The 22,390-nt window shown below is 39.5% G+C and overlaps 1 protein-coding gene across 3 annotated transcripts in view; it reads left to right on the top strand.

Moving 5' to 3' along the window:
• PLCB4 (phospholipase C beta 4) overlaps positions 1 to 22,390 on the top strand; it is a 209,709-nt gene that overhangs the window by 120,802 nt on the left and 66,517 nt on the right. For 2 of the 3 annotated variants that reach the window (XM_086744781.1, XM_086744782.1), the window contains 6 exons: positions 511 to 654; positions 10,461 to 10,540; positions 11,107 to 11,160; positions 16,856 to 16,937; positions 18,048 to 18,148; positions 18,771 to 18,828. In XM_086744781.1, the coding sequence (XP_086600907.1) occupies positions 511 to 654; positions 10,461 to 10,540; positions 11,107 to 11,160; positions 16,856 to 16,937; positions 18,048 to 18,148; positions 18,771 to 18,828 (519 nt within the window). Of the gene's footprint in view, positions 1 to 510; positions 655 to 10,460; positions 10,541 to 11,106; positions 11,161 to 16,855; positions 16,938 to 18,047; positions 18,149 to 18,770; positions 18,829 to 22,390 lie in introns of those variants that run through there. The other variant, XM_086744783.1, reaches the window with a different exon arrangement.

The raw sequence follows: 22,390 nt of genomic DNA, 5'->3' as shown, positions 1-22,390 counted from the left end.
ATGCTTCAGACTTCACCTCTGTCTTTGCATAGGTAATTTGCTCTTTATGCCCATTAAATTTATAGCCCTTGACCCTCTGCAGAGATACCAACTTGTACGACGTCGTTAAGAAGCAGCCAAAAGTCACACAAATCATAGCTCTCAGTAACTATGGACTTAACTAGATTGGAATAATTTACTTAGAGATTAGTACTTTTCCTCTATTTCCAGTCCTTGGACTGGTTACTTTTTATTTTTCGTTATGAAAATGTATGTAATTTCTAATTTAACTTTCTAAAATATATTTAAAATACTTCACTTCTGAGTTCTCGCAATCATGCTCCTAATTGTTAGAATATATTTGTTTTTCAGGTTTACACATGATAATTCTAACTGAAAAGTACTCACTTAACATGATTGGCAAAGATTTAAAGATGTTAATGTATATGGAGATGGAAATGCATCTTTATCATAGTACATTGCGTAACAAAAGTATCGCAAATGTAACAAGTTGTTTATTCTGTTTAACAGGATCCCAAAATACTAACTGCACTTGAGGCTGTTGGAAAATCAGAAAATGAGTTGGAAGGACGGATAGTGTGTGTTTGCAGTGGCACAGATCTGGTGAACATCAGCTTCACTTTCATGGTAGCGGAAAACACAGAAATAGCCAAGGTATTTCACGATTAAACAGTGTGTGGAAGTTTAAAAAAAAAAAAAAAAAAAGTGCTTCTCAGCAGTACTCAATTGTTTTGCCTGAGTAAGTCAGCCTGCTTGGCTGACAAACACCTGTTTTAATGTCTGCTGCCACACTCTACAAAAGGGCAACAAACATCCATTTGGAGCATTCTGTAACATGTCTGTGTGCCATGGTGAAAGGAAACAGTGACTTTATCAGCCTCTGCGTGCACGGTGATTTATCAGAAGTAGACACTGAGACCGTTAAATACCGGACACAGCATTCCCTCAGCTATTTAGTGTCTCTGTGTGGGGCTTGTGCAGCAGACACTGTGACGATTGTGCAGTGGATCTGTAACACCCACGAATGCTGAAGAAAAGTGCAATTACTTTTATTTTCCTGGTGGGTGGAGCTCAGCCCTCCAAAATTTTGTTCAGCGATAACCTAATTGTATTGCGTGGTTCATATTATTTGAACAGACAAAAGCAGGAAAGAAAATTCTCTACAGTTAAGGAGATTCCAGTGTACCCAGGTTCTTTTCTGTTTCCCGTTGACATGGAACAGTCTTAAGAAAACAATGGTGCATTTTTACACGTCGTCTTTCCTGAGAGCTTAAGAGTGCAGTTCACAATGCAAGTTCTGTGGCTGCACCAAGGCCTGGTACTCAATCTGTCTGCAGTAAACTGCTGAGAAACTTGATCCACAGCACTGGTAGTATGCTACTAGCTTAGATCCTGAGATGCAAGGGATTTTAAAAATACAATTTTTGCTTTTCTTTTCTGATTGTATGTACTTACGTTGTATTATAATCTGTTTTGCCTATGAGATAAAGATTGAAAAGTGGTCAGTAGCATGCAGGTGCTAAATCCCCTCCTTTAAAACTGAGTATCTGTTTGTTAAATGCAGCATCACTAAATCCCTTGGCAGACCTGGTTGATTTTTCATTGCTTTGGATCCATACCTCTTTAAACACTGTCAGTACGGAGTAAACTCCATGATAGGAGAAATACTTGTATAACTTACATGGGTACACTAAATTGATTTTGCTGTGTGTGTTTTCAGCAGGCATTCAGGGAAATAACGTGCCAGTTATGTTTTGAAAACATTTAAGAAGCAAAGAAAAGGAGACGCTGGCAGCATTCACTTTTATACTTAACCCAACAGTGTCTCTGGTTTGTTCTAAAAACAAGAAGTTGGAGTTAAGTTTCTTAGCCACCTTAGATCTAAATAAACTGTATTAGACTAATTGGTTTGTGAGGAGTATGTTGGCCAGTTACATAGACTGTCACAACAGGTGAGGTAATTGTATTATCTAATAGACCTACTGCTTCGTTAACTGCCAAGATGCTTACCAAAAATGGTGTGTCATGCTGCAGTCAGCTTGTAGGTAGGCTCTGAGAGGCTCATAAATGTGGGAGTCCTGCATTTGGGAGTCTTTCCACCAGTATATATATCCAGACCTTGTCAACAGTTGTGATCTACCTGATCTGATAGGTTGGAGGCACAAGGGAAAGGGTCAAGTAGATCAAGCCAAAAAACAATCTAGAGCTTTCTAAGTTGCATTCACTGGGGATATGGGCATATAGAAAGTAATTTGGCCTGTACTGTATTGACCTTTTGTATATGGTGAGTACATCAACTTTCTACTATAATTCTGTGCTAAAATAAAGTTTTCTAGGAGTCATCTGCACATAGAGCTATTCCTACCTAATTCTTCCTGTTTTGTTCATGAGAAGACGTCTTTCTTCTGGGACATAGTAAATCTCCTCTAGAAGAAGTGAGTCTTTGCATAGCATAGATGGCTATGCAGCTACTATCTGCAGTTTAAAATAGGCTTTTGTTTGATCCACATTCAAAAGTAAGCCCTCACTTGTGCAAAGACAGGGGCAAGAGTTTGGAGAGAAAGGGGCAGTGACTGTAGCTTAAGCAGCCCAGATAGGTGTAAGGGGTGCATCTGTAGTGGTCTCTGCCTTTACCCACCCTGTTGTCGTGAGCAAGGTAAGCGTTACTTGCTGTAGGTCTTTTGTCCCTTCCTCAGATAAACCAGTCAGGATTGGTTGGCACCTGATTGGAATACTTCAAAACAGGGGAATTTGATGACAGGTCCAAGTACAAAAGCCCAGAACCTTGCTGCCCAGAAAGAGGGCAAAAAGCTGTTCCGCTTCTGTAGATAATAATTTACAGTTAGAAAATAAGTAATTGTAACTTATTGTAACACAGCTGAAGGCTGGGTTATAATGGAACTGAGTAACCATGACAAAGAGGAAAATTAATGCAGGTCCCTGGCATCTTCATGCCACCCATGTAAGGAGTGGTATCACTGGGAAGCAGACTCGACAGGGTAACAGAGTGTGGGGGCAGTCCCTTTGGGGTGCCCCCGCTGTGGGCATGCACAAGCTGCTGCCTGCTGTGGGCAGTGGTGAACCGTCTTCTCCAGGTAGGGCTCGCCACAGGCTGTCCGTTGTCATCTGTCATGACCTCTGCACTGGGGCAGCCCCACATTCCTCTGCCTCTTTGTGGCGATGTGCTCAGCAGGTCTGGCCAAGTTGTTGCTGAGCTCCAAGTATAGCCGTTCCAACAACAAGAGTGTGTTTATTATCTCTCCACTTGTCTCCAAGCTCCAACTCTGGTATTTACATTCTATCTACTTAAATTTTTATTGGTGTTTTCAGCTGAGAAATTGGTTTTCATTTCCACTCTTAAAACAAAACCACCACAAAATAGAGTGTACTCTGTCTCTGATTGCAAGCAGCTGTCATGGCCCACTCCTAAAGCAACACCACTGTGGTAGTGGAGAATGACTGTAAAAGGTGGAATTTAAAATCTATGTTTGGAATCTTGATTAAATCAGGTTATATAAATCACTCTGAGCTAAAATTAAAACACACACACACTTATATTAGAGGTGTGAGCATATGTGTGTATTTTTCTTTTTCACTTCCCAGCTGGACTTTCTGTGACCTAGTAATCTGATAATCTGCTTTCCTCGATCTACGACATTTGAAAAGGCCAGTGAGTATTTGGGGACAAATTTCTTTAGTGCAGAAGCGATGTAGTGCTGATGTGAGGCCTTAGCGCATGGCATGTAGGCTGCTTATGCAAAGTTGGCGTAAGTTCGGTAAAGCTGTTGTAGTTCAGTAACCCAAAATCTGGACGACTTTTCTTATTTACTTGTCCACTTTGGCAGTGCATTAAGGATTTTAACTTAAAAGATTAACCTAAGTCAAGTCAGCTCTTTTTACTTTCTTTAATATTACTGCATGTCAGTGGTAAATTTGTCCTGACAGATGTTCTTTCCCAGATCGAGCTGTGTTTTTGGTAAGGACCATCTCACCAGCTGACAGTTTCTGCCCTTCTGCCAGAGAGTACTGTTCCTACTGCCCTGTGGCAGAGGGCTTTCTGTGAACGCTCCTAATTCACTTCAAGGAAGAGCCATAGCACTGAGCTCACATCACTTGTTCAGGGTCAAAACTCACACCAGTTTTTACACCTTGACCTCCTGGCTACGGAGAACCAGGGCTGAAGTTTTCAATTCTGCAGTAGGGTAGCTAAGAAAGAACACAAAAAAAGCAGAAAAGCAAGCACACTGAAATCACCAACACTTAGCTGCAGGCTGGCTAGGATATAGAATGATAGTACCGTTAGGGATGGAAGGGACCTTTAAAGGCCATCCAGTCCAGCCTCCTTGCAAGGAGCAGGGACATCTCCAACCAGATCAGGTTGCTCAGAAACCCGTCCAACCTGGCCTTGAATGTTTCCAGGGATGGGGCATCCACCACCTCTCTGGGCAGCCTGTTCCAATGTTCTACTACCCTACTGAAGAGTTTCTCCCCATCTTTCCTGTAGGCCCCCTTTAGGTACTGGAAGGCCACTGTAAGGTCTCCGCGGAACCTTCCCTTCTCCAGGCTGAACAGCCCCAGCTCTCTCAGCCTGTCCTCACAGGAGAAGTGCTCTAGCCCTCTGATCATCTTCAGGGCCCTCCTCATATCTTAAATGGTATTTAAGATAACCTGACTCTGTAAAGTGGTAATGCACACCATTCCTCTGGCAGTAGGTAGGAATGGGAGCAGCCACAGGGAAGACAGGACAGGGAGGAGAGTGGAGTAACCTTTTACACTGGCACAGCTGGATTTGATAGAAAATAGGTATTTTCTACAGGTGTGTTACTCACTGAGACAGTGAGTCACACATTAATGGCTAAACTGTGAGGCACCAGAATAAATAACAGGTGCTGAAATGCTTTATTACTCGCATGCTGACAAACAACATAAAGGTAAAATGCAAGCTTTATCACACAGCTAATAATATTAAGGCGTTGAAGATGGCTACAGTTGAAAGCATTTCATTTTGACGTTCTTAAACTTCGCAGCTTTTCAGCTGGAATAGTATTTTTCATTTAAAAATTTGTTTCAGTTTGTTTAAAATGCTTAAATCAACCACCATGTTTTTGGTAAGATGAAGCACTTCAGTCTGATCAGTCTTGTTGCTATTTCTACTCTATGGCTCTTTTTGACTTACCAAAAAAAAGTTCTGTTTCAGTTGACGCTGATTTTTTTTTCATGAAAGAAGCTATTAAATATTTACCCAAATCATATTGGTAGGAGGGCATCTAGAAGGTAGGAGAAGATTCCCATGGGAATATCCCACAGTCACATTACAAAAAAAGTTCTGTTTTGGTTTGTTTTGAGGTTTCAAAGCCAAACTTTCCGCAAAACCTGCAGAACGTAATTGAACAGAACTCTGGAAGTCGACTGCTGGTCTCTGTCCCGTTATGCTAGTGTATGACTTATGTTTATCATGTAGGCTATGAGGCATATCTAAATTGTGGCTATCTTAAATATATGGCCACTGCTTACCTGTTCAGGTAGCCCTGTGCCATGTATGTACTACCATGTTCTCTAGAGAAATCTTCATATCCTAGCCAGCCTGCAGTTAAGCGTCAGTAATTTCAGTGTTCTTGCTTTTCTGGGGTTTTTTTTTTTTTGTGTTCTTTCTTGGCTACACTACCAAGGAATTATCAGTAAATTGAAAACTTCAGCCCTGGTTTTCCATAGCCAGGAGGTTGGGGTGTAAAGCTCCACTGTATTTCAGTTTGTATACAAAAGAAGCCAAAGTGAGTTTTCCAGCTGCTTTCAGAGTAGACCACTCCAATGCTGGAAAAGTCATTCCTGGGTGGAAAGCTTTGTTGAAGGGTGGTAGCAGCAGTCTGGGACACATCAGGCAACTCTCAATATAATGTGTTTGTGTGAGCCTCAGCTTTCCTGATGAAATACTTGAAAGTTGGAAGAGTCCCCTTTACCTTTGTAACAAAATTGTCACTGCAATATCCTGGAAGTCTATGCTGCGGTTGGTCAGGTAGGAGATATATTTTACGTCGTCACTAGTCTAGTCTCCTTGCTTTTGCTGTCTTACGTTAAAGATACGACAAATTTCATAGAATAGAAATTATTCTGTGACATCTGCGTTGAGAGAACAGGGCCATCTACTGGTCACAGCATCCCTGAATTAGGGCAGAGTGCTGGGGAATCCTGCCAGGCCATGTCTGGCTTGGTAAGAGTTGAGAAATATCCTTCTGTTCTCCGTGGGTTTCCTGAACCTTCAAGCTATCAAGCCCTTCACTATGACAGCCAGCCACAGGCAGGGAATACCAAAATCAGAGGGCAGTGCCTCCTTGCCTCCCCAGCTTTCCCGATGCTTGAATTCAGTAGGGTGCAAGCGCAGAGAGACTGCACTGAAAAAGTGAAGTCTGGATAATACTGACCTCATCTGTAAATAAGCCATGGATGACCTTGTCTAGAATTTAATGAGCTGTAGGTTACAGTGATTTTTAGCCTTTCATAGTTTTTCCCCTTTTTAACCCTCCTAAGTGAAAGGTTGATGGCTAAAAGAGAGCTGAGGTCAAACTTATCTGTGCGCTCTGCCACTGCTGCCGGTGTTTCATCCATGAACCCCAGCTAACGCAAGGTCACTAAGTGCCTCAGAAGCATTTGAGTACTACAGCAAAAGCTGGGAGAGTGCTTCTTCGATCAATTTTTCTCGCACCTGTCTTATAGAGATACTTGACAGTGTTGTATCTTCTTAGAGAAAAACAACAGAGTCTGCTTATTCCAGCCTGCAGTGTACTTAGATTTTGGCCTCTTCTGTCAGGCTAAGGATCCGTGTTTAAGGTGTACTTGTCTTCGGTTTTGTTTCTTTTCATGATTGTTGTTTCTCTAGGGTTAGATAGCAGGGCCCAGATTCCTCTCTTATATGAATCTGGAATAATTCTTGGTATATAGAGAGCCATTCAGCAGTTACATGGACAGATTAAAGGTACTGAGCTATATTTTGAAAATTGGAAAATGTTTATCACCAGCATCAGTAAGAATCAAATGTATCGTATATTTCTCTCAGAAACATTTTGTAACTGCTTTCTGTAAGACCCAAGAAAAGCATTTCCTGTCCACCTCATTTCAAAATTTCATCTTGTTACAGGATTCTCCTTCTTTGGAGAGGTAGTGATTTGGAAATGCTGAGCACAAAAGAAGAGAATTGAGGAGCTTTATCCCTGTTTGCTTACATAGGTTTACAGGTCTCTCGGCTTCATCTGTAAAATAAGGAGTGCTGTCATAGCATACAAGCAAGGCTGCTGCTATATTCTTTGTAGCATGTTAGCTGAGAAAAATCTGAGCTCTTTCATCCCTCTCACAAGGTCATCAGACAAGTGTATGTTAAATCTGGGAATGGTTTGTTATCAGAAAAGCGATATATTGCCAGCTTGACATTTGTGAGAGTATTCAGGCTTTGGATATTTTGTGAATATCTGTGTGCTGGATCACAGTGCCTTAACAGCGATTATGAAGAGAGTTGTTATTTGGAGACTATTCTGGCTCAGAAGGACAAAGAGTTGGAATGTGTTGCACTGAGCCTGTATAGTAATCTATGGATGAGGAAATTTTTTCGTCTTGCGTCATTTTGCTTTTATATACTGTGTTCACAATCCAGAAGCATTTTGTTTTCTTCCTCAGCTCTCTTATTCCTAGTTAATTTGAGGCCAGCTGGTAGCCGTGGGGAATATCTGATGAAACGCCCCAGAAACTGCTTTAGCCCCAAACTGAAGTACAAGCAGCCAGATGCTACATTGTAGTGCAGCTGTGTGGCGTGGAACAGAGAGGCAAATGCGTCCCTCGAGCTGCCGTGTCTTGCCTGGAGGACATCGTGCCAATGTAAAGATGATTCATAGATGGGCAGAGACTCTTAGGTTACTCCCTTGCTGGCTGCCAGCAGAGGTGTGAACCTTTTGTGGCTTATCAGTGTTTGGCTGTAGTTCTGTGCTCTTCTGGTGTAACAGAATGCAGTTCCTGATTTGGCATCTCTATCAGGAAAGGGCGTTACCATTGAAAAAAGATTAAGGAGTCCTCTAAAGTGGAAATCATCAGGCCAATTCCTGCAAAGAAATTACTTGGTAAGTGGTTAGTGCATTGATTTCTCTCTATACTTGTTTTTTTTTTCTAGCGGCGTTCCTTTTTGGCAGCTGTTCTTGGCATACAGAACTTCAGAACTTGGTGCTGAGGAACCTTACTTTCAGATGTTAGATTTTGTTCTATCAAGTGCAGTTGCAATCCATTGCCTCCAAATCAGAATGGATCTCTGTGTGTTTCTTTCCTACTGAAGTGGTACCTTGCCAGTACTGCACCCATGGCAGGTTTTAGCAGAAAAACACCGATGTTTTGAAAGACCGAGGCTTACTCACAACATGCATTTTGCATAATTTAATTTTGCAAGGGTTTTTTTTTCACAGTGCATATGCCATTTTACTTTATGGGGCAGTGCTGAAAGGTTGAGGAGCTTTTAAGAGGCTGCAGACTAATACAGATCATATGAGGATAGATTTTTATATAGCTGTGACAGTGTTACATTTTACTATTTAAAAAAAAAAAAAACAACCAACAAACAAACCCTAAAACAAACCACAGAAACCCACACATAGATGGTTGATGATAGTTGAATGATGGTAGTTGAATTTTGACAGTTCTAGGCAAGTGGAATATGCATAAAACTTGTTCAGGCATTTATCCTGAAATTATTACAAGCACTGTTCCTTTATCATCTCAGGTGAGGGAACATTTGTAGGAAAAGATAAGTGATCCCGAAGTCAGTTAATGGCTTCCAGTTATATCAGTTCCAATAAATAATATTGTCTCTCCCCATGAACCTTGTTTTCTCTATATCCCTAGGGAGTACATCCATATTATGACTAAGTCATTTTATTAATGCAGTTGGGAAAAGAGAAATAGGAGGGCAGACTGTTACTGGTGGGTTGTTTTCAAGCACAAAAACACACCTCAGAAAAGCCCAAATACTAGCTTTTGTTGTAAGTCGGACTTCTATTTTCAGATGACTCTCAGATACACCCTTATTCTATTTGTATGCATATTTTATGCAGTACTTCTGAAAAAGGATAATTTGAAAAGGAGTATTTAAGCATTAATAGATGTCTTGATAAATGGCTACTTTTCCTAAAGCAAAATAGATTTGTAAGGTCCATTTTTAAGGGATTCTGATTAACGATTTCTTGTTTCAAAAGAAGTTTGTGATGTGCCTGCAATGTGTCATGAGTACCAGGGTCTGCCTAAGCACAGTTATCTGTTGAATTAACACCTTAGACCTTGCTTTAGCCCATGGGCATTTACTGCCTGCAGTTTACAATATGCCATTTTCCAAAGACATTAGTATTCCTCGTCTATAAATGATGATTTTTTCATCTGTTTTGCAGATGTACAGCACTCATTCATGAAAAGAAAAATATACTCATCTGCATCTATTTATAAGTGTCAAATTCTGGATCCTGCCCAAGTCAGTTCAAGCTGCACGCACAGAATTTGGCCGGAAGCAAGAAGCTTCTTTATTCATAAGGTTAATGTTAAGCAGTGGACCAAATCCCGTCTCAGTTCCACCAGTGTAAATTATCTGTTGAGTAATCCTAGCGTTACAATGGCCTAATTGAGATCGAACTTGGCTTGTACTGCTGTCATTTTTTTCTCTTCCCATAGCTTTATCCTACCAGGATTCTTGCTGAAATCGATGAGTGTTCATATTAGGGCCTAATCCTTAAGCTTCTTCTATACAGTATTACAAAGCCTAGGTACAAGCTATAGTAGAAAAATATATCCATCAAAAGGAATTAGATAAGCTGTAATGCTGCTGTTGGCTGAAAGTCATCCCAATGATTACGGGAATGTTTTGCTTTTTAAGGATGAAAGCCAGAAAGCAAGCAGGACTTGAATATGTAGCAGGGTGTTAGATGAGGTCAGCACCACAGAACAATTGTTGTGCTTCCCTGTGGTTGGCGTTATCTTCTTAATATTTTTTTTCATTCCTTTTCTAAAACTAGACCAGTTAAATATGTCATCACATATTGTATAATGTTGCCTAGTAATGGCTAATATTGCCAGCCGCAACCGAAAGGGAGGCATATGTTTATGCAGGCTATAAATAGAAGGTTTAATAAATCAATCAATGGACTGCTTGCCTTTGCTGGCAGTAGACTGTTTTAATAGCACCGCTGATGCGACGTGTAGTACTTGGAAGAATGAAAAGCAGAATCACTTTGTGTGGTGAAGGATGAAACAGTAATGGATAAAACGTGGCTGGACTTCAGTGGTGTTACAGGCTGCGAAGTGGGCAGTTTTTTCCCTCAGCTCAGGTGATTAACATTATTGATAGCTGCAAGGAAGAAGAGCCTTCCTCCACAACAAACTTCCCTGCTTTTTCCCTCTTAAGTTTTCCTAATTTGGTGTTTCTGTATTTTTGTGTTTTTCAGCAATGGGTAGAAGGGCTTGGATCCATCATACATAACTTTAGAGCTAACAATGTCAGTCCAATGACATGTCTCAAGAAACAGTAAGTTACTTTCTTTCCTCCCCTTTCTCCTTTGTTGTTCTGTCCTTATATTTTCCTTCTTGGAATTAAAAAAAAAATAAAAAAAATTCCCTGTAGTTCAACATTTGCAATCACAAAACAGTGTAATAAAGAAAATTATGTTAAGATAGTTGAGAGTTTATCTTTCATTGTGACCAGAAGAGGTCTCGAGTCTGTATCTGGCACCTGCCCAGGAGACAGTATAAGAGAATTTGTAACTGTTAATTTGATTTATTGATGTTTTATGCTTTAATTACTGTCTGGTTTGTTCTTTCATTGATGCATATGCAAACAAAACCCATTGACTCTTTCTTGTTCACACTCATGTTAGTTGATGAACTGATTCTTTTGGGCTGCTTTTTGCCTTTACAGTTACAGAAATGCTCTGCCTCAAGCACTGAGAGGTTACAGGAAAATGTTTTTATTACAGAACAATTATTTGTTTGTACTCATTTCACAGACATGGGAATAGTTTTAATCTAAATATAAGTACCTAGATCTCAATTTTAATAAATAGTATTTTAAAAATATTTCATTCTTAATTTCAGCTGGATGAAGCTGGCCTTTCTAACAAACACAAATGGGAAAATTCCAGTTCGGAGGTAAGCACAATTGGGAGTTCAAGTTTTTATCAGGTACTGATTGTATAACGTTAATAAAATTCTGAGGCTTAATAATGAAATATAATATCAATTTTATTACTAACATATATGTAAAAATAAGTACAAAACTAGACATAGTTAGCTGAGTTCCATACCTCCTTGGTGAACTCGTGAGGACTTCTTTTTTCTTAGTCCATTGTAATGAAGATGAGTGCTTGTAATTGTTTTCAAAGTCACTTAGAACTGAGAGCATCAGTTTTCTCATCTTAAAACTCCTTAAACTCTGGGATGGGTTTTTCAGTTGTAAAACTTCGTAAAATACTTATCGAAAGAACCATAAAAACTTGCAGGCCAATTAAGTAGAGGACACAAAGGTACGTTTTAAAACTTAGTTCCTTGTAAAAGAGACAGATGCAGCTCTGCCAAAAATACTTGTGCTTTTATAGGAACCCCCAGGATAATATTTGGGTTTCTGCACATTCTGTAAATGAGTTGTTGGGTTAGTTGTTGTCAGTAACAGAAAAGCTAGACCAGTGTATTTCTTTCTGTATGACTATTAACTATTACAAATTACTGATTTTCAGTCCTCTCTGGCTAGGCAGTAATTCTCCCCGCTCTGGCTCTACAAATTAATTCTTGCTGATACATTGAGCTTCTTTCCTCTTCATGCAGTACGTGAGAACCACACTTTTGGGGCATGCTGTTTTTTCATAAATAGAAACTCACAGAAGGGAGTAAGGAGGAGGACTTTGTAAGATAAGCCTCACAGGATGGTTTTTTTGAGGGAGAAGGAGAGGATTTTGGGATCTGTAGAATCAACAAAAAGACAAAGGGCCTGCCATGCTACCTTCCAGGTTTCTTTAGTTTCGTAACTCAAGTGACAGTTTGACAGTGTTAAGGCTGCTTCCATCTATTAATCTTTCAGCTTTCACGTTTCCAAGCCCCTGCTTATTTCTCAATTTCTCAAACTTGAACTAAACTGCCGTGAGGCACCTTCTCTGCAGAAGTCTTATGAGAAGTATCAACTGAAGGTTAAAGATGAGGGGAAAAATAACTATACAGGCAAATTAATTTTCAAGACTGTAGAGCTTTACGCTTGTGTTTGAATATAGCTTTATTCCTCAAGATTAATTTATAGTGTGCTACCTTGTCTGAAACATTTCTGCCTTGAAATATTTTACCTTGCATTTAGCAAGGCATAAATTCTATCTGTTGTGCTACAGCACACTGATTTGCCTATGCAGACAAGCCCACATATTGCTGAAGAGAGTCCAGTCCACTGCTTCCAGTGTACTAAATCTTCCTGCCACATCTGCAGTTTCGATTTTAGAGGACTTAAATGATCTCTTACTGGTGAATCATTTTTCTTAAAAATATTTTCAGTTTGAAGAGTTTGTTTTTTCAAATTTGCACTGTTTACAGGTTGACATAAATAGGTCTCTAGCAGCTTAATTTATTGTAAAATTAGTCTGAATCTTCTTTACATCTGGATGCTCCAAGGAATATGCTATGTGAACGCGAAGTGTGGCAACTTTGGGGGGCTCACTCTAGAAGCACTGTATCACCCACTGAAAGGACTAGGAGAGATGTCAGTGAGAGGCTGGAGGAAAGATGTAGAGGAGCAACGTAAATGAAGGGGAAAAAAATCAGTTCTCTGTGTAAACCTACGTTGGAGAAGAGGGTGAATCAGAAGAAGAATCATGGAAGATGGCAAGATCATGAGAGTAGTGTGATCCAGCAACAGCGACTTAATAATGAAGTGGGACACAGGTAGCCAGGTGTCTCAGCACTGGGCAGCCTGGGATGGGAGGGACTTCGTTGCTCCCCTTCTCCTGCCACGAACACTTAGTGCAGGGAAAGAGCATGGAGGGATGAAAGAGGGAACAGGAGGTCGCAGAAGTATAAGGAGAAGGAAATGTGGATGAGGAAGGCAAGCCAGGGAGCAGGAAATGTGGGCAGATTGGCTCTGCTATGCAGTATACACCAAGTTTCACATTGTTTACCCAAGCCTCCCCTCAGTAACTCTTTCCACTGGTTTAAACCACTAATGCTTCCCCTTCAACTGACCTCCAGGTTGCTGTGGTCAGCCCCTCCCATATACCTGCTTTTAAATACGATGTTATCTAGTCAGCCCTGATTCATCAAACCTCCTCATCCTCCTGCTGCTCAGGGATCCCTGTAGCAATTACTGTAGCTCTGAGGATACAGGTAGGAAGGTTATTCTGTCAGAAGGAGAATACCTGGCAGATCTATTAAGCTGTAAGAATGTGTATCACAAGATCACCTTTAGTTCATTTTTACACAGAAGTGCAGTAAAACACCGAGACAAAAAAAAAATCTCACCTGGAAAATCAGAGTTCCTTGCATTTCTTTTCAGGTTTAAGACAGGTTTTTGCAGCTAGCATATGGCCATGAGGAGTGATGAGCCTTGAGAAGGTGAAAATCCTTGGGCTGTCAGTGGTAAATGGTGTAAATATTCATGACTCCTCGTTAATACAGTTGGGATTGCAGAGTCATGAAGATTCTTCTCAACTGCTTTTGGATTTTAATGTACTCTGGGGCATATATCTATTACTATCAACCCACTGTGTTTGGGAAAGAAGAAATTCTGGCAGTTGGTTGTGCAAAAACCTTAGGAGAGCACCAGATTTGTCTTTTGGGCTTTAATAAATTTTAGCAATCTGAGTCTAGAACTTCATCTACAGATCTTAGTAAGGTATTTTTTATTTTCAGATTTTAACACTAACGTAAATGATGACTAAGAAGGTCAGCCTTTGTTGAAAAACAATTCTACTTAGTTTCTGCAGCTTTGTGTTGGCAGAAAATGGATTTTCTACATGTGCTAGTTGCACCTGTTCAGCTAGAGCCTGATTAGAAATCAGTGTTGCTCAATCTATGCTTATCCCTTGTATAACTATGTTTAAAAGGATTTAAGCTAATTTAGCTTCTAACAATGAAAATATATATAAAAGAAAAAGCTAAACTGTGATCAATGAGGCTTAAATCTGGTTTACATTAATTTAATTAAGTTAATTTGAAATTACACTTTTTTTTTTAGCAGATATGTTTGGTATCAATTACTCCAGAGTGCCTGGAAGAAATCTGTTTCAATGCTTAGGTGATGGTTGGAAATCACAGTTTTAGATAATTTCTTGTACAGTGTAAGCAGCGATACTTCCATTTCTAGCGAAACTGATGAATTCAGTGGAGCCATGAGAAAAGATTGATTTGAACAGGTTTCGTGTTGGCTTGATGTTTGAAGTAACAGTTGGAAAGTGATTAAGGTCTGAAATAACGAAGTCATTTAATCCATCAACAACTACGATAGATTCACACCCCTCAGTCCCAGATTTGGGAAGTATTTAAAATATTGATGAGGAAGTACATTGAGATGTTACCATAAAAAACCCCAAACCACTGTAGAACATGAGGACTAAACACCTGTAGGTGTCTGTCGACCAGTAACTTGCCTGCCTCTGAAGCAGCCCAATTTTCTTCCAAGGCATACAACAAGGTGAATGTAAATCTGCTAGGCTGAAGTCTCTTCTGCTAGAGGGAAAAGTAGTTTTATTTACAATATCCTTAGCAAAAGGAAAGTGTCAGGCTGTATTTTTACAATCTTTTTTGACTCATGCGATCTTTTCTAGACTGCTGCTCTCATTACAAATTACTGCTATGTTTGCTATCATCTTTGGTGAAATAAAAAAATAGTTTGGCATCAAAAATAAGTTCCCTGCAGCAGTGGAATCTTGGCTCACAGTTTCTGATTAATTACTTACACCAATATTACCCTTTTTACATGACATTTATTATTAGGGCCAAATTCATTAGAACAGACATAGAATTTTATGCAGGACTGAAGACAGATTGTAAACCAGAGAGCTAACGTTACTCTGTGGTTTAGAGTTAGGGGAAAAATAGACGCCTGAGTTTTTTTGAGAAACAAGTGCCTAAAGTTAAACTGAATCTATATTTCAGTGAAAACATCTCTGTACTTATCAGCTTTGGAAAATCAAATAACTTATTTAGGTACCTAAATAGGGACATAGAAATCTAACCGTCTTAAGAACTCAGCTAAAAAAATAAATGGCCAAGATTTGTTAAAATATTATTTTATCATTTAAATCTTTCACTTCCTGATCTTAATTTTATTAGTATGAAAATGTTTCCGTAGGCAGTTCAGAGTGTTTTGGAGAGTAAAACAACGGTGGATTGCTATGGCAACAAATAACAGCAACATCTTTCACCATGTGAAATTATTTAGTAGGCATGAGATTTGACAAAAAGCCTCAGCAAATGTTTGTCTCACTTGATGATAAAGAGCAGCATTTTCTTATCAGGCAACTATTGAGTCTTTCCCAATGTGCGGCTTTTGTTTGCATTAGAGATAGATATTGGATACAGACTTCAGTGTTTCTCTCTGGATTGAGACAGCAACATCATGGGATTGAGGGGCACATCGTTTTAGCTTAGACCCTGAACAGAAGGAAGGAGAACTGGCAAGTTTGGATCTACTTTTCCAGAGTTAGCGGTTAGTTAAACTCGGCCCAAATGGAAACAAAAATAGACCAAACACTTTTACAGTAGTCACAGAATCACAGGGTAGTTTGAGTTAGAAGGGACCTTCAAAGGCTATCCAGTCCAACCCCCTGCAAGGAGCAGGAACATCTCTGACCAGATCAGGTTGCTCAGAGCCTCATCCAACTTGGCTTTGAACGTTTCCAGAGATGGGGCATCCACCACCTCTCGGCAACCTGTTCCAGTGTTCTGTCCACCTCATTGTAAAAAATTATTTCCTTATATCCAGTCTGAATCTACTTCCTTCTGTTTTAAAACCATTACCCCTTGTCCTATCACAACAGGCCCTGCTGAAGAGTTTCTGCCATCTTTATTATAATCATACCAAATAGCTAAGTTTTAATTTGGTTTATTTCATTTCAAGTAAAACCAGTTTGTCAGTCGCATGCATGGTGAAATCACTCCTGTTTTGTGGAAGAAAGAGGATATTAATAATTTTGGTGTAAATATTTCAGTGGCAGCTGAGACGTACCTAAATGAGTTGTGCCTAGTGTGTGTGGACCAGGGATATTTGTAACGGCTGTCAGGTGAGGGAGCATTCAGAGGAAGGAGTGAGCACTGCGGCAGGTGAGGGAGCAAGGAATGAGATTTGGCGTGCAGCTAGGAGTCACTTGCTAGCTGCGACTGCTTGAAAAGGAATGAGGAAGGAAGCTGCCATTGGGAATGGGTCGTGCCTGCCTTATGGGTGGCCTGGGAGGCCTGGGTTAATGCTTGGAAAGGAAGAGAAGTCGCCACAACCAGGAACGGCTGGAGACACGAGTCTCCTCACTTGTAGCATCTGCTGCTTTTTAAACACAGGCATTTGACTATGCGTAAAGTTCAAAAGAGCCAACAGAAAAATGCTTTGCATGGCTCTGTGTCCCAGTACATTGGAAAAAAACCCTCTTTTGTTCTGTTCATTATTTTGAAATTTTCTAATGGATAGCTCGCAGACAGAGCAGTGCTGCTCTGTGATGCTTAGAGAGCTTTTTCAACTGCACTGTTACTTGGAAGATGCCTACATTCACAGGTTGAAGCCAGAGGAAGATGTTGACAGTAAAAGCAAAAGAGAGAGAACTGATTGTTTTAAAAGTTACTAACATTTCTCCTTTTTTTTCTGCACTCTTTTTTGTTTCAGCATTACCAGAACGTTTGCATCAGGTAAAACAGAAAAAGTGATCTTTCAGGCACTTAAGGAATTAGGTCTTCCCAGTGGAAAGGTATTTAGCAGTTTTGAATAACTTTTTTGTATACTAATAAGTTGATGAATCATTCACATTTGTAGCTGTGATCCAAGTCATTTGCATCAGACAAAAACATGCCTGTTGTTCATGAGTAACTTATTAATCACTGTCAGTTGTTTACTAAAACCAAAATGTAATTAAATCTGCATGACACAGTGGTCCTTAAACCTCTTAGATAAGGCTTCCCTTCTTTTCTGTAACAGGCTACCTTTCGTTCATTTATGTGCACAGAATATGCACATAATACTTGTTTTGTTGTTGCCTGCTGTCCTCTCAGTTGCATTTGCTGGACTCCTCCTGCTCTTTGCTCCCTTCCGTTGGAGAAGTGCTGTCCAGCTCTGTCCCACTCGCAGCAGAAGACCCTACCAGCAGTCCCAGAGAGGTGACGGCTGGTTACGGTTGCAGCTAGGATTTTCACCTTTACTCTCTGCCCAGGCTCCGTTCTTCTGTTTTGGAGACTCCAGCCCTTGGTTCTTGGCCTGACTGCCACGAGCGCCTGGCAAGGCTGGTGAGGGGCAACCGTGCAGACTCAGCAGCTCACTGTCTCCAGCTGCAGAGAAGTGGTGTAGAAAGAAATGAATCGCCAGCCATAGCAGTGCCTGGCACCTGGGATGAAATTTTTTCTCACTGCTGAAGTTCTCATCTTGTTTGGAGGAGGACATGATACTGAATGTGTTAGCTCATGGAAACTTTATATGCTTTATATGCTTTACTTTTCTCACCAAACCTGAGACTTTTTCTCAATGTTCCTTGGCTTCAGTATAAGTATGCTCAAGTTTGTACACTATTTTGGATTTTTTGGGGGGTTTTTAAGCCTCAGAAGAAAAATAGAGACTGTTTTCCAGTTCTGTGTTCGTGTAGAATTAATGTTACTATGAGGTCAGAATATAGGCACATCAAACAGATCTATGATAAAGATAAATTAAGAACTGTTTTCAGAAAATACAAAAGAAACTAGGTAAGCATATACTAGGTAAAGAGCTAAAACAGTTCTCAGCTGCTTTTTCTCATGTAAGATACGCTCTTGAGAAAAGAGCATGTAAGCTCTCTCTTGCTGACTAAATGTACTTCTGTATTTTGTTGCAGAACGATGAAATTGAGCCTGCAGCATTTACTTACGAGAAATTTTATGAGCTCACCCAAAAGATATGTCCCCGAACTGACATAGAGGACCTCTTTAAGAAGATGTAAGTTCATATTTAATATAATCTTGCTTTGAACTCATTTTGCTGTATTTTTAATCCATATCTGATAGTGACAGAACACTGTAAAGATTATGTAACCTTGAACCCTAGTAGCATAAGCAGTATCTTAAGATAAACTCAAATCTATATTTTTTTCCCCTTCCTTCTCTCAGATTGTTAATGTAAAAGTTCACTTTTTATTTTAGAGCAACTTTTACATGAATTAGAGGAAGCACCTGGAACTTTTTTTTCCCTTGCATTGGCTTTACTAACTACTGTAATTTTAACTTGCTCCTTTAAGGTGATTAACACAGTATGTGAACTAACTAAATTAAATAAGAAATTTGAAGTTTTAAAAGTTTCTTCACTCAATTTGTTCTCAGCTGGAGGACTTACATGTTGTTTTATGAAGTAATGTTTGTTAAGTTATAGGAAGTATGGGAGCTATACTGTGCCAAGCATAGACAGTTAGTTTGCTTTCTGTGACTGTTCATGTTGAGATTATAGAGCTACTTCAGGTAGAAAAGTAGAAGATTTAAAAAGTATCAACAATGTCAACATGTAAATCATACCTACTGTAGCATCGTATATGAAAACTTACTTTCTCTAATAAATTTCTTTTCAGCAATGGAGACAAAACTGATTATTTAACGGTAGACCAATTAGTGAGCTTTCTAAATGAAGTAAGCTTTTTCATACATTAACTACCATACAAGTCTGTCTGCAGTGGCTTGCTTCTTCCAATCTTTCCATTGCATGAATCATACCATTATTTGCTGTGCTTTTGATCCGCTGATCTTTCCATTATGGTAACATCCAGGTGCAAAAATCAGCTCCAGCCTTGTGTGTTGTTGTGCTTTCTACATGTTGGCTTTGCAGATTGCATCTGTTGATTACTTGCTGTTGTGTTATGTTTTGTGTTATGTATGTTTTATACATTTTATACTGTTACAGTCAGTGCAGTTTCAATTAAAATATACCCACTATTTTATTATAAGCAATTACATTACCTGTAGGGCACAGCTAGCTGTATCTGCTAATCCTTCTGAATAACAGAAAAGATGAAGTAGGCTTTTATGAACAGTGGTGTGATTCTTCTCAACAGTATTATTTCAATCTATCACAAATCTAAGAGCTAAAAGGATATTTTAAGAGTTTGTACATGATTTTAAAAATACTATGTGTACAGAATAAGAGAATTATTTTTATTGCTGTATTTCCGGAATACAGTTGCTGGCAAGAGTATTTAGTATTTCCTAAAAGCATCACAAGTGTGCAAAGTAGTTCAATAAACAGTGAGGTTTTTTTCTATTCTTGAAGCGCAGTAAGTTATAGAAGACTGACTCATTCAGAATTGCAACAACAAAAGCACCATGTAGGTTTGACAAGAACATACACATGGAACATAAGCACATTCTACTTCTTTCTATACCAGTAGATTCTTGTCATCTGGGACATGAGTAGCTGCTTCACCTGTCCACATGATCTTTTAGGGACTTCGGTGCATTACCAGAAATCTCTCCATCTAAAATTGTTTGACTAGTTATAAATCTATTTTATATATTTATATGTGTATATACATATCTGATTCTGCTATATGAAGATTCAAGCAGTAAGTTCCCTGTATATCAAATGTAGACTATAAATTTGGTTTTTTTAATAGGGAATACATGCCTTACTCGTCATCAAACCTGAATTACATGTAGAAAGAATATTGAAGAACAAAATATAGAAGATTAACAGCTTCAGGACTAACAGTTACAGACTTGGGCCCTTAGTTTGTATCCACATAGTTCCCTCTCTTAGCAAATGGGAGGACATGCTTAATCTTAGTACTGTGAGATATTCTTTTGTCACAGCTGTTTACAAAGTTCTGTGTCTACATGTTTGCAGGACTGGAGTCATAGCAAAGGCATGTCATTTTTGCTTCTGCACGGAAGAGAGAAAGGATAACGTTGTGATTTAAATTATAAATTATCCCCTTAAATACCCCAGGCCCCCAGTTCACCTGTAGAGATAGATACACTTCACTGCTTGAAGCAAACAGCCCTGTCCCCACCTTAGCTTTGGATATTTTTTTGTGTGTTAATCCTCAATTTTTAGTAAATTACTATTTTATCATTATTTTGAAATGACCTCTTTACTTTAGTTTAAAATGTGCTTCCTTGAAGCTCAAACTCCTGAAGAATGGCTGCCAGCAATTGCAAGAACTTCCTGGCAATCTCCAGTAGCTGATTAAAAATATCAAACTGAATTTTTGTGCTTAGTTTTGTATAGTTTTAACAGTTCTTTTTCCAGAGCTAGAAGCCTTAATTTATGGGCAGTATTGGAGAAAGATGCATCTTGTTGGTTGCATTCTTGTTGACACAACAAATTTAGCAATGGAAATCCTGTAGTTTGCCCTTTGGCTGGTGACCAGAGCTGGAAAAAAAATGAGTCAAGTGGTTTTATAGAGCAGAACACTTGCTCTGATGACTGAAACTACCTTTGGCTCTGTGCTGGAGGGCTTTTGGTCTCCAAGTAGAGTTTAAAGTTTTGATCATGATGTGAAAGGCACTAAATGACCTAGAGTCTCCCTCCTGAAGTGGTCATTTCTGTCCCCTTGGCAGCTGGCCAGCACTGCAATTAGCAGTGTTGTTTAATGCTAGGAAATATAAAAAGATTATTATCATTATATAGGAGAGAGGAGTTACTTGGCAGATCAATTCTTCATGAGAGTCTTTAACCTAAATTATTTTGATTTTGGTAACCTCCAAGGCACGCTGCAGAAGCTCTAAGTCTTACGGGTTTTCAAAGGAGCGTGAGGATATGTTACTGGGTACGAGTGGAGAGCAAGTTGCTTTCCTGGAGTTTTTCCAAACTGCTGTCTCTTTTTGACTTTTAAATGCTGCTGGCTGACAGCTGATTTAATTGTGTATCAGTATTAAAGCTTCTGGGAAGGTTTTAGAAATTTAATTATTGTCAGGCATCGGGAATTTTGTCCAGGTCTTCTTTTTTTAAAGTCAAATTTTGAAAAAAAAAAGAAAATGCAGTAGAAGAAGAAGTGAGATTGTTACTATTGGGATTTGCTCCTGCCATTCATTTGCAGCAGTAAGTTAATAAGCCAGGTACCTGTCAAAGTGGAAATTCAGTAGTCTGACCAAGACTCATCCTTTCTCCTGAGAAGGAGGTATGAGGAGATCCTTTTCTATCCTCTCTTTCCCATTTCCTGCGCTCTTTCCCACTTCCTTGCTCTTCCTCTCTCCCTTCCACTCACTTGCTCTCTCTGCTCCCCTCCTTCCCACTCACTCGCTCCCTTGCTCTTGCTATCTCCCTCTGCTTTTCTTCTCCATGGAAGGACACTCTTCTCACCACTACACAGGACAAATTTAAGAGGCAAAATTGGTTCTGGCACATTGTTAACTGCTGTGCATCTCAGTTTGTATCTGCTCAGAGAGGAGGCGGGAGGCCAGGCTGGGGAGGCTAAATCATTTTTCTCTCTTTGCAGAACCATGCAGGCATTCTTTCTCCCCGTGCTTTTAGATGGTTTACCCTCATATGGTTAAGAATGTCCAGTGTAAGGATATCCTGTCTGATATGGTAACTAGAACAATCAAATGCAACTTTGTTGGACAAACACAATTAGTCCTGGGGCATGTTGTCTTTCTAGATGAAACTTCATGCTTTTAGTTTAAGTCAGCTTTTATGTTAGAACTTCCTGTGCCAGCAAGCTCAGTAGTGCAGAACGTTTCCCCAGGAGACACTAATAAGCATTCTTCCTTTTTTTTAAGGAAAGCTTCACCAGTTGTCACTTTTGCTTTATTTTTTAAACACAAAGACATGCTTTTGTTCAATGGAAAATTGATAGAGTGATGATCATTGAGACAAGAAGAATATTTTGCTCTTAGCTCGTTCCGATAACTCTGGGACTCTTTCTCAAGAGAACACGTTTTGCTTTATCCCATTGATTTTCCTCTGTTTGCTTATGACTAACTGTAAAAGAAAGAGAGTGGGGAAGAGCACTTTTATTGAGTTAAGAACCTTCCCTACTGTTTCTTACAATTTTTTTTGAAGTGATGTATTGTCACTGATGGGATAAAGCTTGTCGTTTGTCACAGTACTGTTGCATGCCAGTGTTGTGTTGCTGTTGTGTGCCGCTTAGCAAGTTATGTCCTGCATCCATCTGCTCTCATACCATGTTTCATCTGAGTTTTACTTAGATATCCAGATAGCTGACCTGTAGTGAATGAAACTGCTGTATTTTAG

The sequence above is a fragment of the Chlamydotis macqueenii genome, chromosome 3, assembly GCF_036417535.1.
Source record: "Chlamydotis macqueenii isolate bChlMac1 chromosome 3, bChlMac1.mat, whole genome shotgun sequence".
Taxonomy (NCBI): Eukaryota; Metazoa; Chordata; class Aves; order Otidiformes; family Otididae; genus Chlamydotis; species Chlamydotis macqueenii.
This window is presented reverse-complemented; position numbering and strand designations above follow the sequence as displayed.